This window comes from Mesoplodon densirostris, chromosome X (assembly GCF_025265405.1).
Source record: "Mesoplodon densirostris isolate mMesDen1 chromosome X, mMesDen1 primary haplotype, whole genome shotgun sequence".
In the NCBI taxonomy this organism is placed as follows: domain Eukaryota; kingdom Metazoa; phylum Chordata; class Mammalia; order Artiodactyla; family Ziphiidae; genus Mesoplodon; species Mesoplodon densirostris.
The window spans coordinates 103,937,712-103,950,933 of NC_082681.1; the positions used below are offsets into that span (position 1 = coordinate 103,937,712).

The following is a 13,222-nucleotide window of genomic DNA, read 5'->3' on the forward strand; positions in this document are numbered from 1 at the left end:
AAGGAAGAGGGTCAAAAATTTGAGAACTCAAAGGATTTTGTTTAGAAAAGAAAAAGATATTAATTATTATCTAGTGTGTTGATAAAAACATTTCATTTGTAGTTGTTTTTGTTGTTTTTTTGGGGGAGGTTTGTATTTTGGCTGTGGCATGTGGGATTGAACCTGGGCCTCTTCAGTGAAAGCGCCAAATCCTAACCACTAGGCCACCAAGGAACTTTCTCATTTATAGTTTTCATTTCAGATTTTTTTCTTCTAGAAATAAGTTATTCATTATGTCAAATTTTTAAAAATTTCATATTTTCATTTATTTTCTTTAATTTTGAGAATTTCATGGAATCAAAAGACCAATCAAAATTTGACAAAACGATAGGGAAGGTAGAAAACCGTACATTTTTTAGCAATATTTTGCAAAATCAGTCTGGAAATATATTTAAGAATTGATTCAGATTAAGAAAAGGGGCAGAGAATAAATATTGATGGTACTGTGCATAATGGCAAAGTTAAGGCAGGTGGTAAATTTGAAAGTTAAACACAGATATATGTTACTAAATCAAAATTAGATGTTCCACAGACTTAGAGAGTGGCATAAATTATCCCCCCAAAAAACCAAAATCTGAGCAAAACGTCTGATAAAACTGGGCATTTTTATTCTAGTGAAATGTATAATAATGCAAAATCTTGGCAGTATTTTGTAATAGATAAGTTACCTTTGTCAACTAATAGTAGTATGACGATTACTTCAAAACATTTACAGAAACAAGAAACAATTGAGAAACTGAAGCAGCATACAGCTCATACTGAAAATGACAGTAGTAATGAATATGAAAGTGAAGAGATGTCCAAAAAGATGAAAGAAGGGAAAGCATATAAACAACTTTTGGCAAAAGGAATGTACGTGAAGCAAGCAGCTGTGACAATGGAAGCACTTTCAGTTGAGGACGTAGGTAACAACTCAGGCCAGCAAAGGCCTCAGGCCAACACCAGTGCAGAGAGTTTGCAAAAAGGGATATTTAGACATGAAAATAAGCATGATGTCTATCCACTTAATAGTAAGGAAATAGAAAAGGAAAGTGATGAAGGACAAAGTCAGAAGGATTCAGAAGTGGAAGAAATAGTCTCTGAGAAGGAAACTGGTCTGGTGAAAATGACAGGTCTGAATGATTTAAGAAAAAGTGAAGAGAATAGAAAAAATATTGATACATTCCTTGACGACTTACCAAATAGAGACATGAACATTGAGGATGAAGAAAATAAAAACTTTGTTAAGGAAAGTAAAAGTAACAAGCGAGATATGATCTTTGACAGTGAAAGAGAATCTATAGAGGAGCCAGACAGTTACTTGGAAGGTGAAGGTGAAAGTCAGCAGGGTACAGCTGATGGATTCAAGCAGCCTGAGTCAATAGAATTTAGCAGTGGAGAGAAAGAGGATGAAGTGGAAACTGACCAAAACTTGCGGTATAGCAGAAAATTTATTGAACAAGGACATGAGGAAGAGATCGAACACAGAATGTCCAAATACATGGCAAAATATGGTTTTAAGGGTGACCACATATCAGACATCCCAGAGGAGCAGGAAAGAGAAGATGATTCAGAAGGAAGTGGAATAGAAGAGCAAGAGATAGAGATAAATGAGGAGGTGCCTGGAGGAAAAGAGGAGGAGGAAGCAAAGCTCCTGTCAGATGACCTTACAGACAGAGCAGGGGTGAGTGAAGACGAGGGAAAGCCAGGGGGAGAGGCAGAGCACGTGCCTGAAGGTGGAGGTGAGGGAATCGGGAAGGAGGGTAATTCAGGAGTGGAACAGAGGAGTGGAACAGGAAGTGAGGAGGGGGAGGAGGAGAAAGACAAGGGAGGAGGAGAAACAGAGAGCCTGGGTAAGGGAGAGAAAGACCTGAAAGAGGAGGAGGAACGGGAGCAAAAGGAGAGGGAACAGGGCCATCAGGAGGAAAGAAACAAAGGGCTGGAAGAAGGGGAAGGGAGTGAGCAAGCAGGGGAGGAAGGAGAGGAGGAGGAAGAGGGGGGAGAAGACAAAGAAGGAGAGGAGAAGAGAGAAGGGAAAGAGGAAGAAGAGAAAGGAGAGGGGGAGGAAGAGCAGGAGGGGAAGGGGGAGGAAGTAGAAGAGGGGGAGGGGCAGGAAGGAGAAAAGGAAGGGCAGGAAGAAGAAGGGGGAGAGGAGGAGGGAGAGGGAGGAGAGGAGGGAGATGAGGAGCAGGAGGGAGAAGGGGGAGCAGAGGAGGGAGGAGAAGAAGGAGAGGAGGAGGAAGGAGACAGGGAGGAAGAGGGGGAAAGAGAGGGGGAGGGGGAAGGAGAGGAGGAGGAGGGAGAGGGGGAAGGAGAGGAGGAGGAGGGAGAGGAGGAAGAAGAAGGGGAGGAGGAGGAAGGAGAGGAGGAGGAGGAGGGGCAGGAAGCAGACGGGGAGGGAGAAGAGAAGGAAGAAGGAGGAGAAGAGGAAGAAAGAGAGGGGGAGGAGGAGGGAGAGGGGGAAGGAGAGGAAGAGGATGAGGGGGAGGGGCAGGAAGCAGAGGGGAAGGGAGAAGAGGGGGAAGAAGGAGGAGAAGAGGAAGAAGGAGAGGAGGAGGAGGAAGGAGGAGAGGAGGAGGGAGAAGGGGAAGAGGAGGAAGGAGAGGAGGAGGGGCAGGAAGCAGAGGGGGAGGGAGAGGAGGAGGAAGAAGGAGGAGAAGAAGAAGAAAGAGAGGGGGAGGAGGAGGGAGAGGGGGAAGGAGAGGAAGAGGGGGAGGGGCAGGAAGCAGAGGGGAAGGGAGAAGAGGGGGAAGAAGGAGGAGAAGAGGAGGGAGGAGAGGGGGAGGAGGGGGAAGGAGAGGAGGAGGGAGAGGGGGAAGGCAAGGAAAGGGAAAAGAAGGAGGGAGCAGTGAGGGAGAGGAAAGAGGAAGAAAACAGCAGGAGAGAAGGGGAGAAGGAAGAAGAGGAGGACGATGAGGAAGAGGAGGGAAAGTACCAGGAGAGAGGCAATGAAGAAAGTGGAAGGCAGGGAAGACAGGGTGGTGGAAGAGAATCCAGCAAAGGGAGCAAGATGAGAGGATCTGTGAAATATGACAAAGATAAAACATATCCAAAAAAGTTTATTACTAACAGGGAAGGAAAGGGGAAAGAGCATGAAGTACAGAGGTTCAAAATGCCAGTGCAGTCAAAACAACTCTTAGAAAATGGGCCATCAGGTTCCAAAACATTTTGGAATAATGTATTACCACATTATTTGGAATTGAAGTAACAAACTTTAAATCTGACCTGATTATGTCCAGCCAAACAACTTGAACACATTATGAAGAATAGGCATTCATTCTGTTATATTGATTTTATGTCATGGTTACCTTACCTGTGGTACAGTAGAAACTGATAAAGATAACTTGAGGCACTGGTAAATTTTGGCTTCTCTTAAACTAATATTTTGGTGTATTTTCCCCCGAATTATAAATATATAACTAGAAAATATCAAAAGATCATAGTATATAATTAATATTATTATTCCTCATTAAAGACGGTTTTAGGAAACAGGAGTATATTGTACAAGCATTTTGTGTATACAAGTAAGTCCCTTTAAAAATGGCACAGATCTTTAAGGGTTATAAAAACGTCTAATTTCTTATAACTATGTTAGCATAGTTTTTTCAGTCTATGATTACAGTTTCCCTACCGTATAGAATAATTTTATAAGAATGGGTGGTATTCTAAAGCTAAAATGAGGAATTCACATGTTAAAAAAAATAGTGCTGTCTTTTTACCTTTTATGTGTCCTTTTTGCAGCAATCTACAAAGTGACAGCTGGGTTCAGAACTTAGACTCTAATGTCTCTTTTAGTTACTGTTTGGTAAATGACAGCATATCTAATGGAATGGAGATGAACGTATATTGTAAAAGTATGAAAAACTTTAAGTATTTATTGCCAAGCAAAGCTACTCATTGGGCTTCAGTTTCCTTATCTGTAAAATAGAATGGATTAGATGATATGATAACTATAGCCCCTTGTAACTCTTAGATTCTTTCATTCTAACGTTTGTTATTTGCATAAGAAAATTTTTTAAGGAAGAAAAATTATACTTTACAATTAATCTAGTTTTGGGCCTCCCTGGTGGCGCAAGTGGTTAAGAGTCCGCCTGCCGATGCAGGGGATACGGGTTCGTGCCCCGGTCTGGGAGGATCCCATATGCCGCGGAGCGGCTGGGCCCGTGAGCCATGGCCGCTGGGCCTGCGCATCCGGAGCCTGTGCTCCGCAACGGGAGAGGCCACAACAGTGAGAGGCCCACATACCGCAAAAAGAAAAAAATAAATAAATAAAAAAAAAAAAAAAAAAAAAAAAACAATTAATCTAGTTTTCTATGAAATGTTCTTTACGCTTAAAAAGTTATGACACCTTTAATGTCTTTTGTCTTCCGTAATTCTGTGCTTCTAAGCTCCTATCATTTCTGAGCTTTCACTGTACTGTCAGACCTTCATTCCCAGTACTGCCATTCCCAGTGTCTCTTACCTTCAATGTATTCTTCATTGACTATTCTGTAATTCTCTGTTTGCTGCTTGTCAGAATGTTTCAAGTAAAATAAAAATTAAATGTATACAGTCAGTAGTTGTCTGTGAAAAGAGAAACTAATATTAGATATTGAATTTTAGAGAGGCTAGATTTCCACTAGAGTAATTCCGTTGTATGTAGTGCAGCTAGTTCGTTTCATTATTGTTTATTCATAGCTTTCCTTCCCCAGTCCTTTCTATATCTTAGACATGAGGAATTTCTTATACTTTCTTTTATCAAGGAGGATTGTGATGGTAAACATCCTGTGAATTTTGTGTAGTTGAATTCTTTGTACATTTGATTTTTCATGAGTGAGAAAGAATATGAGGAGAAAGACTAGGATAGGAAGTGAAGAAATTCCTAGGAGTAGTTATAAATTTTGTCTTAGCTGCAAGGCTCTCTGGTAGCTTCCACTAACTAACCAAATATGCGGATTTGGCATTGCAGTGTTCTAGCAAATTCTACCACATTCATTAGTGTTAGTAGAATTGAATTAATACCTTGATTAAAATGTATGTGCTGTGTTGTTAAATCTAGTGCAAAACGTGGTTATCTTAGAAGTAGACTTAAGATTAGATAAGATGGATGACAGAAGTGGAGTTCATAAAGGAAAAACCTCCAAGGAGATGAGAAACTCTTAAACTCAAGTTACCAATGTTAAAGCTATTGGCATTCATCTTCCACTAAAGAGATAATCAGCCGGAAATACTGAAATGATGTTCTTAAAATATGTGCATCTCAGAATTTGAACCAGTCTAGATAACCAATTGTAAACAGCATTTCTTACCCATTTCTTCACATTTCCCTGGCCAAAAAAAATTTCTGTGCTCTTTTAGAAGCAGTAATTCATGCATGCCTGGTACTCTGGTCAAAAGAGCACTGGCCTAGTCATTTTCAGACCTGAATTAATAGTTGGTTAAGTAGATTGGAATAACTAGTTCCTCTTTATTGTCCCCATCTTCTGGTTGATCATGCTTTTACTGTAGTTTATCAGTGATCATTTTTGAGGCAAGTGTGAGTTGTATATGTAGAATCCATTGAATTACAGTTTCAAATGAGGACTCTGGCAGAAAAATAAGGTAAGCTACAAAGGAGTACCACAGAAACATCTGCTGCTGCTGACCAGCAGCACTCCAGGTGAGTGCAATGGAAATGTTTTCTATTATTTCACTATAGAAATAAATTTTCTGTATACATGTAGATTAAAAATAAAATGCTACCTCGGAGAAAGGTGCTGTAATTCCTTCCTTCATTCTTTCCATTGTGAAAGTTAAATGTGATATTATATGCCCAGTACCTGACACATAACTTATAGTTGGTACATATTATTCAGTCGACAAATATTTATGTACCAAGCACCAAAAAGGGAACAGAAGCTACCCCGAATCAGGTGGATCTCAAGAAGTGAGGGCTGCTTACAATCAACTTCCTGTGCCCCTCTAACCTATCAGGGATGTTAGGTAGGTATAGATTTCTTGAAAGAACACCAGGTAAAAAGAGTTGCTATGACTCTGCCTTAACCTGCTTAACAGTGCCCTTATATTTCCTGATACCCCCATGTTATTAGCCAAGACTGCCCAAAGATAAAAATATGATTTGAAAACAAATCTATGGCTTTCCTCCATTAAATCCCTTAGTTAATAAGAAGAAAGTGCTTTTTATAAGATATGGCTCCTGATCTCAAGGAATTCTTGGCTGTTTCTACAGGCTGACCAGAAAATTTACCAGCACAGTAGAGTGCTTCAGGGGTGGCACTTCAGCTGCCACTCAGAAAAACAAGGAAAGGGCTTCCTGGGAGTGATGGTGAAACATGAACTGAGTCACGAAAAGTAAAACCTAAAAGAGGGGGCAGGGTAATGAGAGCCAGGCTGACGGAAGCCAAGAGAGTATTTCAGTGTGACTGCAGCCTAGAGTATCCTTTGACCTGGAAGAGGGGCACAAGAGCTTCTGTGTTTGTAAAAGGTGTTAAAAAAAGAGTAAGATGATCACACTTGGGCTTTTGTAGCATCATTCTGGCAGCAATATGGAGGGTGGATTAGAAGGGAACAGGACCAGGGTCAGGGATAGCAGTCAGAAGGCAGTTACAGTAGACCAGGCAGAGACTGAAGAAGGGCTGCACTAGGACAGTGGGATGGAGAGTTGCGGACATGTATTACTGAGAGAGATTTGTGGATAGAATTGGAGAGCTTAGTACGGATATGGAGCTTGGAGGGAGGTAAAGTCCAAGCTTTTCTTATTTCTGGCTTGGAGAGTTGGGAAGAAAGAGTGCCATTCACGGAGACTGAGAACTGAGGAGTAGGGGCAGATTGAGGAGACTGCTTGGGGGCTTGTTGGTCCAGGAGATGTTCAGCAGGCAGTTATACATCTGGGTCTGGAGCTCAGGGAAGATGCTGAGTATCAGCGGCTTATAAATGTAGTTAAAAACTGTGGATTTGAATGAGAGGCAACATTCGTATTGTGAAAAGAGAACTGAAGAGAATTCAGGGAAACATCAGCAGGTAAGGGGAGGTTGAAAAAGGGAAGCCTGAGAAGGAGGAAGGGTAAGAACACTTTCTAAGAAACAAGGGCCCCCAAAGCCAAGGAAGAAGGAGCAGTGGAGGGCTGCAGAGAGGGTCTGGGGCAGAGCCCACGTTGACATCAGAGTGAACTCCAGGAAGTCCACTTTTCAGAGACATAGAATCAGAACTAGATTTTGAGAAATAAACATCAAAGAGCTCTACTGGCATATTTCTCAATTTAGGAAGGGAGATGTATGTTCCAGAGACTTTGGTGCTCTGGGGGGGAAAATTCTAAAGTTTTATTTGCTGTTATTATATACGATGGTACATAAGAATAGGGTATTGCTGAAGTGAGCTTATCAACAAAAAAGAGGAGTATGCAATGCTTTAAATATCAGTGGGTGGGGCGGGGTGGTGAGGAAACAACTCTGAGGGCAGCCATTATGGTCTGCAAATTATTTGGGCAGAGTTTGGTTCAGAGCATGGGCTCTGTAGTCTAGTAGGGCTGAGTTCCAAACCCAGCCCTTCACTGATTAGCTAAGTGGACACCTGGAAAAGTTTTTTTTTTTTTTAACCTTTCTGAGTCTTATATCCCTCTTTTAGTAAAGGGGGGGATCTTTTGATATTTACATTAGTTAACACATGGAACATGTTAGGGGTACTCAGCAAATGCTTACCTGCATCACTCTAATTATCCTCTCTGATCATACCTACCAAGTCAGGTACAGTGCTACCCTCATGAATCTCCAAGTCACTGGCTGATGTGCATGAGTTTAATTTAGTTTCGTGTGCCTGTAAACCTTACTTTTGTTTAAATACAGCGTAGCAACCCAAAAAAAATTAGCTTATGGAGGTAGATCCATGGGAATGAAATGGATAATAATAATCCTTAAATATCGGGTAGAGTGAAACTATCATTACACACCATACATGGGTCAAATACTGCCCCTCAACATTTGAACCACGACGAAAGGCTGATGGTACTCACATGGTTAGCCTAAATTTAGATATTAGTGCTGTCACGGGACCACAGATTTCCCTCTGTATCCTAATGTTTTTATCACATAGTTAAAAAATAATTCACACATATAAAGTGTAATCATGGATCATGCATTTGTTTAAGATAACGAGGAAGATAAATCATCTAAGGAAAAAGAGGGGGAAAATGATAGAGTAAAACTGAAAACAAGAATAAAACTGTGAACCAGCAAGATGTTCTGTACCCTGAGCACTACATTCATTTTTGCAGGCCACTTATCAGAGTCAAACTGTAATATATTTGGTGATAAAAATACAGGAATGAAGTAAGGGATTGGCACACAGAAAGAAGGGAAAGTTTAGAGATTATAAAGTAGTGTCATTAGAAGTGAAGAATGAGAAGTCACAACTGGCAGCCCATGGGTGCAGTCTGGCCTGCAGACTTATTTTGTTTGGTGTACATAGTGATTTTTTAAACATTTGAATCAGACGCCAACATTGAAATACCAGGAGATTTTACATTGAAAAAAATGTTTTTCCGGACTTCTCTTGGAAAACCTGAGGGTCTAGGAATATCTTGCCCTGTGGCAACACTGGCCTGTAGCCCAGCTGAGGCCACCCCCCACTTCCCTGCCATCCAGGGGCTGCTCCTGACAGGCCTTCTTCCCTCGCTTGCTCTGGCTACCGGGCACCTGGCAGAGAATAAAGGGATGTGTACGAGAAGGTAGAGCAAAGAAGTGTACATTTTAAGTGAACTATTTTCTATTGATAAGATCTGAGACATGGCAAAAAGAATCCAAACTTCTTGTTTTTTTGTTTTTTTTTTTTTTTTTCTTTTTGTGGTACGCGGGCCTCTCACTGCTGCGGCCTCTCCCGCTGCGGAGCACAGGCTCCGGACGCGCAGGCCCAGCGGCCATGGCTCACGGGCCCAGCCGCTCCGCGGCATATGGGATCCTCCCAGACCGGGGCACGAACCCATATCCCCTGCATCGGCAGGCGGACTCCCAACCACTGCGCCACCAGGGAGGCCCCAAACTTCTTGTTTTTTGACAGTCCTCAATGCATACTTGGGATTCTATCTTTTTATAGAATGGCCTTTATAAAATCACTTATATACAAATACTTATTGTTTGCTCATATTATTTTCTCTGTAAACAATCTTTCTCATCTTGATACAAACCCTCCTAGGTAGGTGTTGCTAATGTCATTTTTCCATTTTACAGATAGACTGAAATACATTAAGTAGGTACCTTGCTCAGGCCAAAAGTAGTAGAGCAAGGCTTTGGAAAACAGTCTTTAGGTCTTTGTATTTAGTGCCCTTCCCACTCTCCACGCCTGCCTCAGTGATGTCTAGTGTAGTTAAAACGTGAACTTACATGTTAGCTCTTCTTGTCCTAAAAAAAAAATACCTTGAAATTGAGATTTTGAAATATACACTTTTCACCCGATGACTTAGATATGAAGTTTTATGCTCTATTTAACTTGTTTGGAAAACATTTTCTACCCATTGTGACATTGAGGCATGTCATGAATCCAGAATTGTAGCACAAAATTTTACACTTTATAGTCTTTAACTTGAAAAAAAAATTCTTTTGACGTTAATACGTAGACAAGTATATATCTCATACATGTATAGCTCAATGTATTTTCCACAAACTGAACACACCCATATAGTCAACATCCAGATCAAGGAAAAGCACAATGTCAGCTCCCTAGAAGCTCCCCTTCAATCCCCTTCCAGCCATTTCCCATCCCCCACTTCTGATAGCAATCTCTAGTTTTTAAAGCATACAATGTAATTGTTTCTTAAGCAAACTGAAACCTCATGGGGAACATTTGGTTTCTTGGTATTTCCCATAAGAAATGTAAAAAGTGTTGCCCTGGGCCAGACCAAAGACCACAGCTCCCCATGCTGTGTCTGACCAATGAAATAAGGGTCCTTTGGTGGAAGCCAGGCCCATTCACTTCTTCCCTGGGATCCTAACACCAGATGCACTTCCACTGACCACTCCAGATTACCTCTTTACATTATATGTGGTTCTGGTGACAAGAATGTATTTAAACTTTATCCTTTCTTTTTATAAAATGACAGTATTCTGCCAGTCTCCTAAATTGTTTCAGTTTGAAGGTAAGTGCTATATGTGACTTAAAGTAGTTGTCCAGTTATATGTAGATTAATTTTAAATGTGCTTAATTAAGTGCAAAGTGTCATGATTGATGATGTGATTTCTACTGCAGTTGCCATTTTCTAAGAGCTTTCTCAGACTTCGAAAGTGATATAGTTTATTGTTGATATAGATCTACATGAAGTTAATGAGTAAAATTGTAGTTCATTATAAAAAAGATGTTTTGCTTATTTCTAAAATAAGCTATAACTCCATGTTTCTTTTTATAATAGCATGATGTCCTATGGTTACATTAATACCTTAGTAAACTAGCACAACTGGAATTGACCCAAGTCCTAGATTAGCCAAACTGTCCAAGTAATGAGGACTTTGATAGAATACAGCTCACTGACCCTCCCTCTGGGAGATAAGTGGGCAGAGTCTGAAATTCTCTGTCTCAGGAGCTCTGTTCTTTCTAGTTGGCCTTCATATATGTACATTTATGAATACATCTGTTTATCAGGCCTAAGTCTTAAATCTAGTAATCTTGCTTCCCATTCCCTTCCAAAGTAAAATGATCTCTGATCATTTTAGCTACCCGTAACGTGCATTTGGCTAGCCATGATATATGTCACTTAGAGGGGAAATCATGCAGAAGAAAAAGAAAGCTTTAGAAGTTCTTGGTAAATGGTAGCTACCTTGTTGTTAACCTTACCCAACCTAAACTTGTAGCACATCCTTTAATGTAACTCTCTACCCTGGTACCCTGTTCCCTTCTCCCACATTCCCCTCCTGAGTGCACTGCCTCATGACCTTGATTAACCTAAGTTAAGCCCTCCCAGAGTAACTTCTGAAACTCTTTCTTAAATCTCAAGGCTTCACTTCCAGATTGCTTGTCCTCAGTGGGAATGCTATTAGGCCATACCCTTAGTGCTGTTGGCCTGAGGATGCCACTTATGTGTTTTACTAAGGTGTGAAATACAAACACGTTCTCTCCCTAGCCTGAACTCTCACAATTTGTATTTTTGCCAGAAAAAAAGGTGAGCTAATTATTAGAGACATTCTTTTCAAACCACCCAGTAAAGATTCTGTTGGGTGTCAGGCTTATCCTTAGCCAAATAGCCACTAGGAAGGTGACCATGAGAAGCTAGTTACAGTGTTGAAGGGATATAAAGGGCATATATGGTCTCAGGCAAATATGGCTAAGGTGAACTTTGTAAAAACATTCTTCAAGGGAGTGAATGGCACAGATTGCTTACTGTGTCACCTATTTTAAGGGTCATTATGCCTTTAGTGAAGTGCATAAATGAAAAGCATAGGAAAAAAATCCAATAAAGAGTCCAGTCTCGTAATGACAATAAATAAGCAGTTTTCCACCCAAAATATGAAATGACAAAAAAAAACCTCAGTATAGAATAAAGAGTAAAACTAGTATTTTCTGCCTTTACTTAATAAGCATTACATGATTTATTACCAGTCTATCAAATCCATAGACAGGCTGTTTTATAATTTGGATTAGCTGGACAGGAGCCAGATGGACTACGTTCTCGCTCTGTCTGGTTTTCCATCTGCTTTAAATAACCAAGAGCAAACAATTTAAAGTGCCTATGTCCCTTTATCCTTTTCCCAGAATGTAAGTAATTATAGTTACCTCTCTCTTGTGAATATTGGTGAATTGTACTTCTGAAGTGATTTTAAATCCTTTTGTTTTGGAAAATGAACATAATATATACATATGATTATGTTATAATGCTACAGTAGATAGAAAGCTTTTTAACTTCTCTAATATTGAAAAGCATTCTTTTGAGACAGCCCAGAAAGCATTTTGTTTTTCCATTTTAACCTTACCATAGGTGGTAAAAAGAACTTTGGGAACCCTAGTCATTGAAAATGTTGAAATAGAGTAACATGCATGAAATCCTTGGTAATACAGTAACTTGATATGCAGCATAGATTATTCAGTATTTTATTTCTTTGACTTTAATATTTGAATTCATAGTCTATATGTTCTTTGAGATGGTATAAATTGTTTACGACAGCAATATCAAATCTCTGTTTTTTAAAGAAGAAAATTTTAACTCTTCCCTGATCATCAATTTTGTCACAGGATCACGAATTTTCAGAAGATGATGAGCCAGAAGACGTGCATGAGGAAATTAAGGAATATCTAGAAGGCGAGAAGAAAGCTACAGGAGACAATAAAAGTGTTCCTGCAGACAACCACAGTGAAACCGACAACTCAGTTAAAAAGGTATTGACAGCCATTGAAAAGGTATGATGATAAGTGCTTAAATCCCAAGACTCTGCCCAAGAGAAAGCATATGGGTCCCCTGGTCTCTGCAGAGGGCAGATTCCAGCTTCCTTGGAGAACAGAAATATTTCCATGAATAACTTTGTTCATGTGCTATAGGACAAGCTTTGACACATTTATGAATCAGACACTCTTTTTTCTCTAGCATTCTTCCCACATTTCTTGGTAGCATTCTGTTCTTCAAATGAATGGAAATCAATTGATATGGGCCAGTTTAGTACACTCTTGAGAAATTAACCAAGAAGTTCAGCCCCAGGTCCTTGAAATGATAAAATTACAATGTTAGCAGCCCAGTACTAGTGGCAGAAATGGGATGTGTATGTGCACACATACGTGTGTATATTTACATGGACATGGACAAATGAAAGTTGTTCACAGCAGTGTTAGAGGTTGTTATCAGTTCTGCAGAGATGTGGTATAGAAGAAAGTATTCATAGGAGGAATGGGAGGAGGCCTCACTGAGGAAGAGAAAGTCATCCTGAAAGTGGAGCTAGGGATGCCAAAAACATCTCTTCCATTTGGCAGATATACCTAAGAGTGACCCTGCTAGGAGATAGTTGGTAGGTTTGAAATCATTCGTTTGCTAGCACTACTCTGGATTCATTTCAGAGGTATGGAATTCAGAAACCCAAACTGAATGATACTGTATTGATTCATTTTCATTTCATTTTTTGGACCTCTTGCAAAGAGCTCTGAGTTAATCCTGCCTTCTCATTGATGAAACACTATCATCACTGGTCTGTGCAAGGTGCTTCTCTCTTTATTTAAATTGATTCCCTAACATAGCCAACCACTGAAACATGCTTGTCCT

General features: G+C 40.2%; 1 protein-coding gene across 8 annotated transcripts in view; it reads left to right on the forward strand.

Annotated features, from left to right (window-relative positions):
• RPGR (retinitis pigmentosa GTPase regulator) overlaps positions 1 to 13,222 on the forward strand; it is a 66,060-nt gene that overhangs the window by 36,085 nt on the left and 16,753 nt on the right. For 5 of the 8 annotated variants that reach the window (XM_060086445.1, XM_060086447.1, XM_060086449.1 and 2 more), the window contains one exon: positions 12,208 to 12,372. In XM_060086445.1, the coding sequence (XP_059942428.1) occupies positions 12,208 to 12,372 (165 nt within the window). The remainder of the gene's footprint in view (positions 1 to 12,207; positions 12,373 to 13,222) is intronic. The other 3 variants (XM_060086446.1, XM_060086451.1, XM_060086452.1) reach the window with 1 other exon arrangement.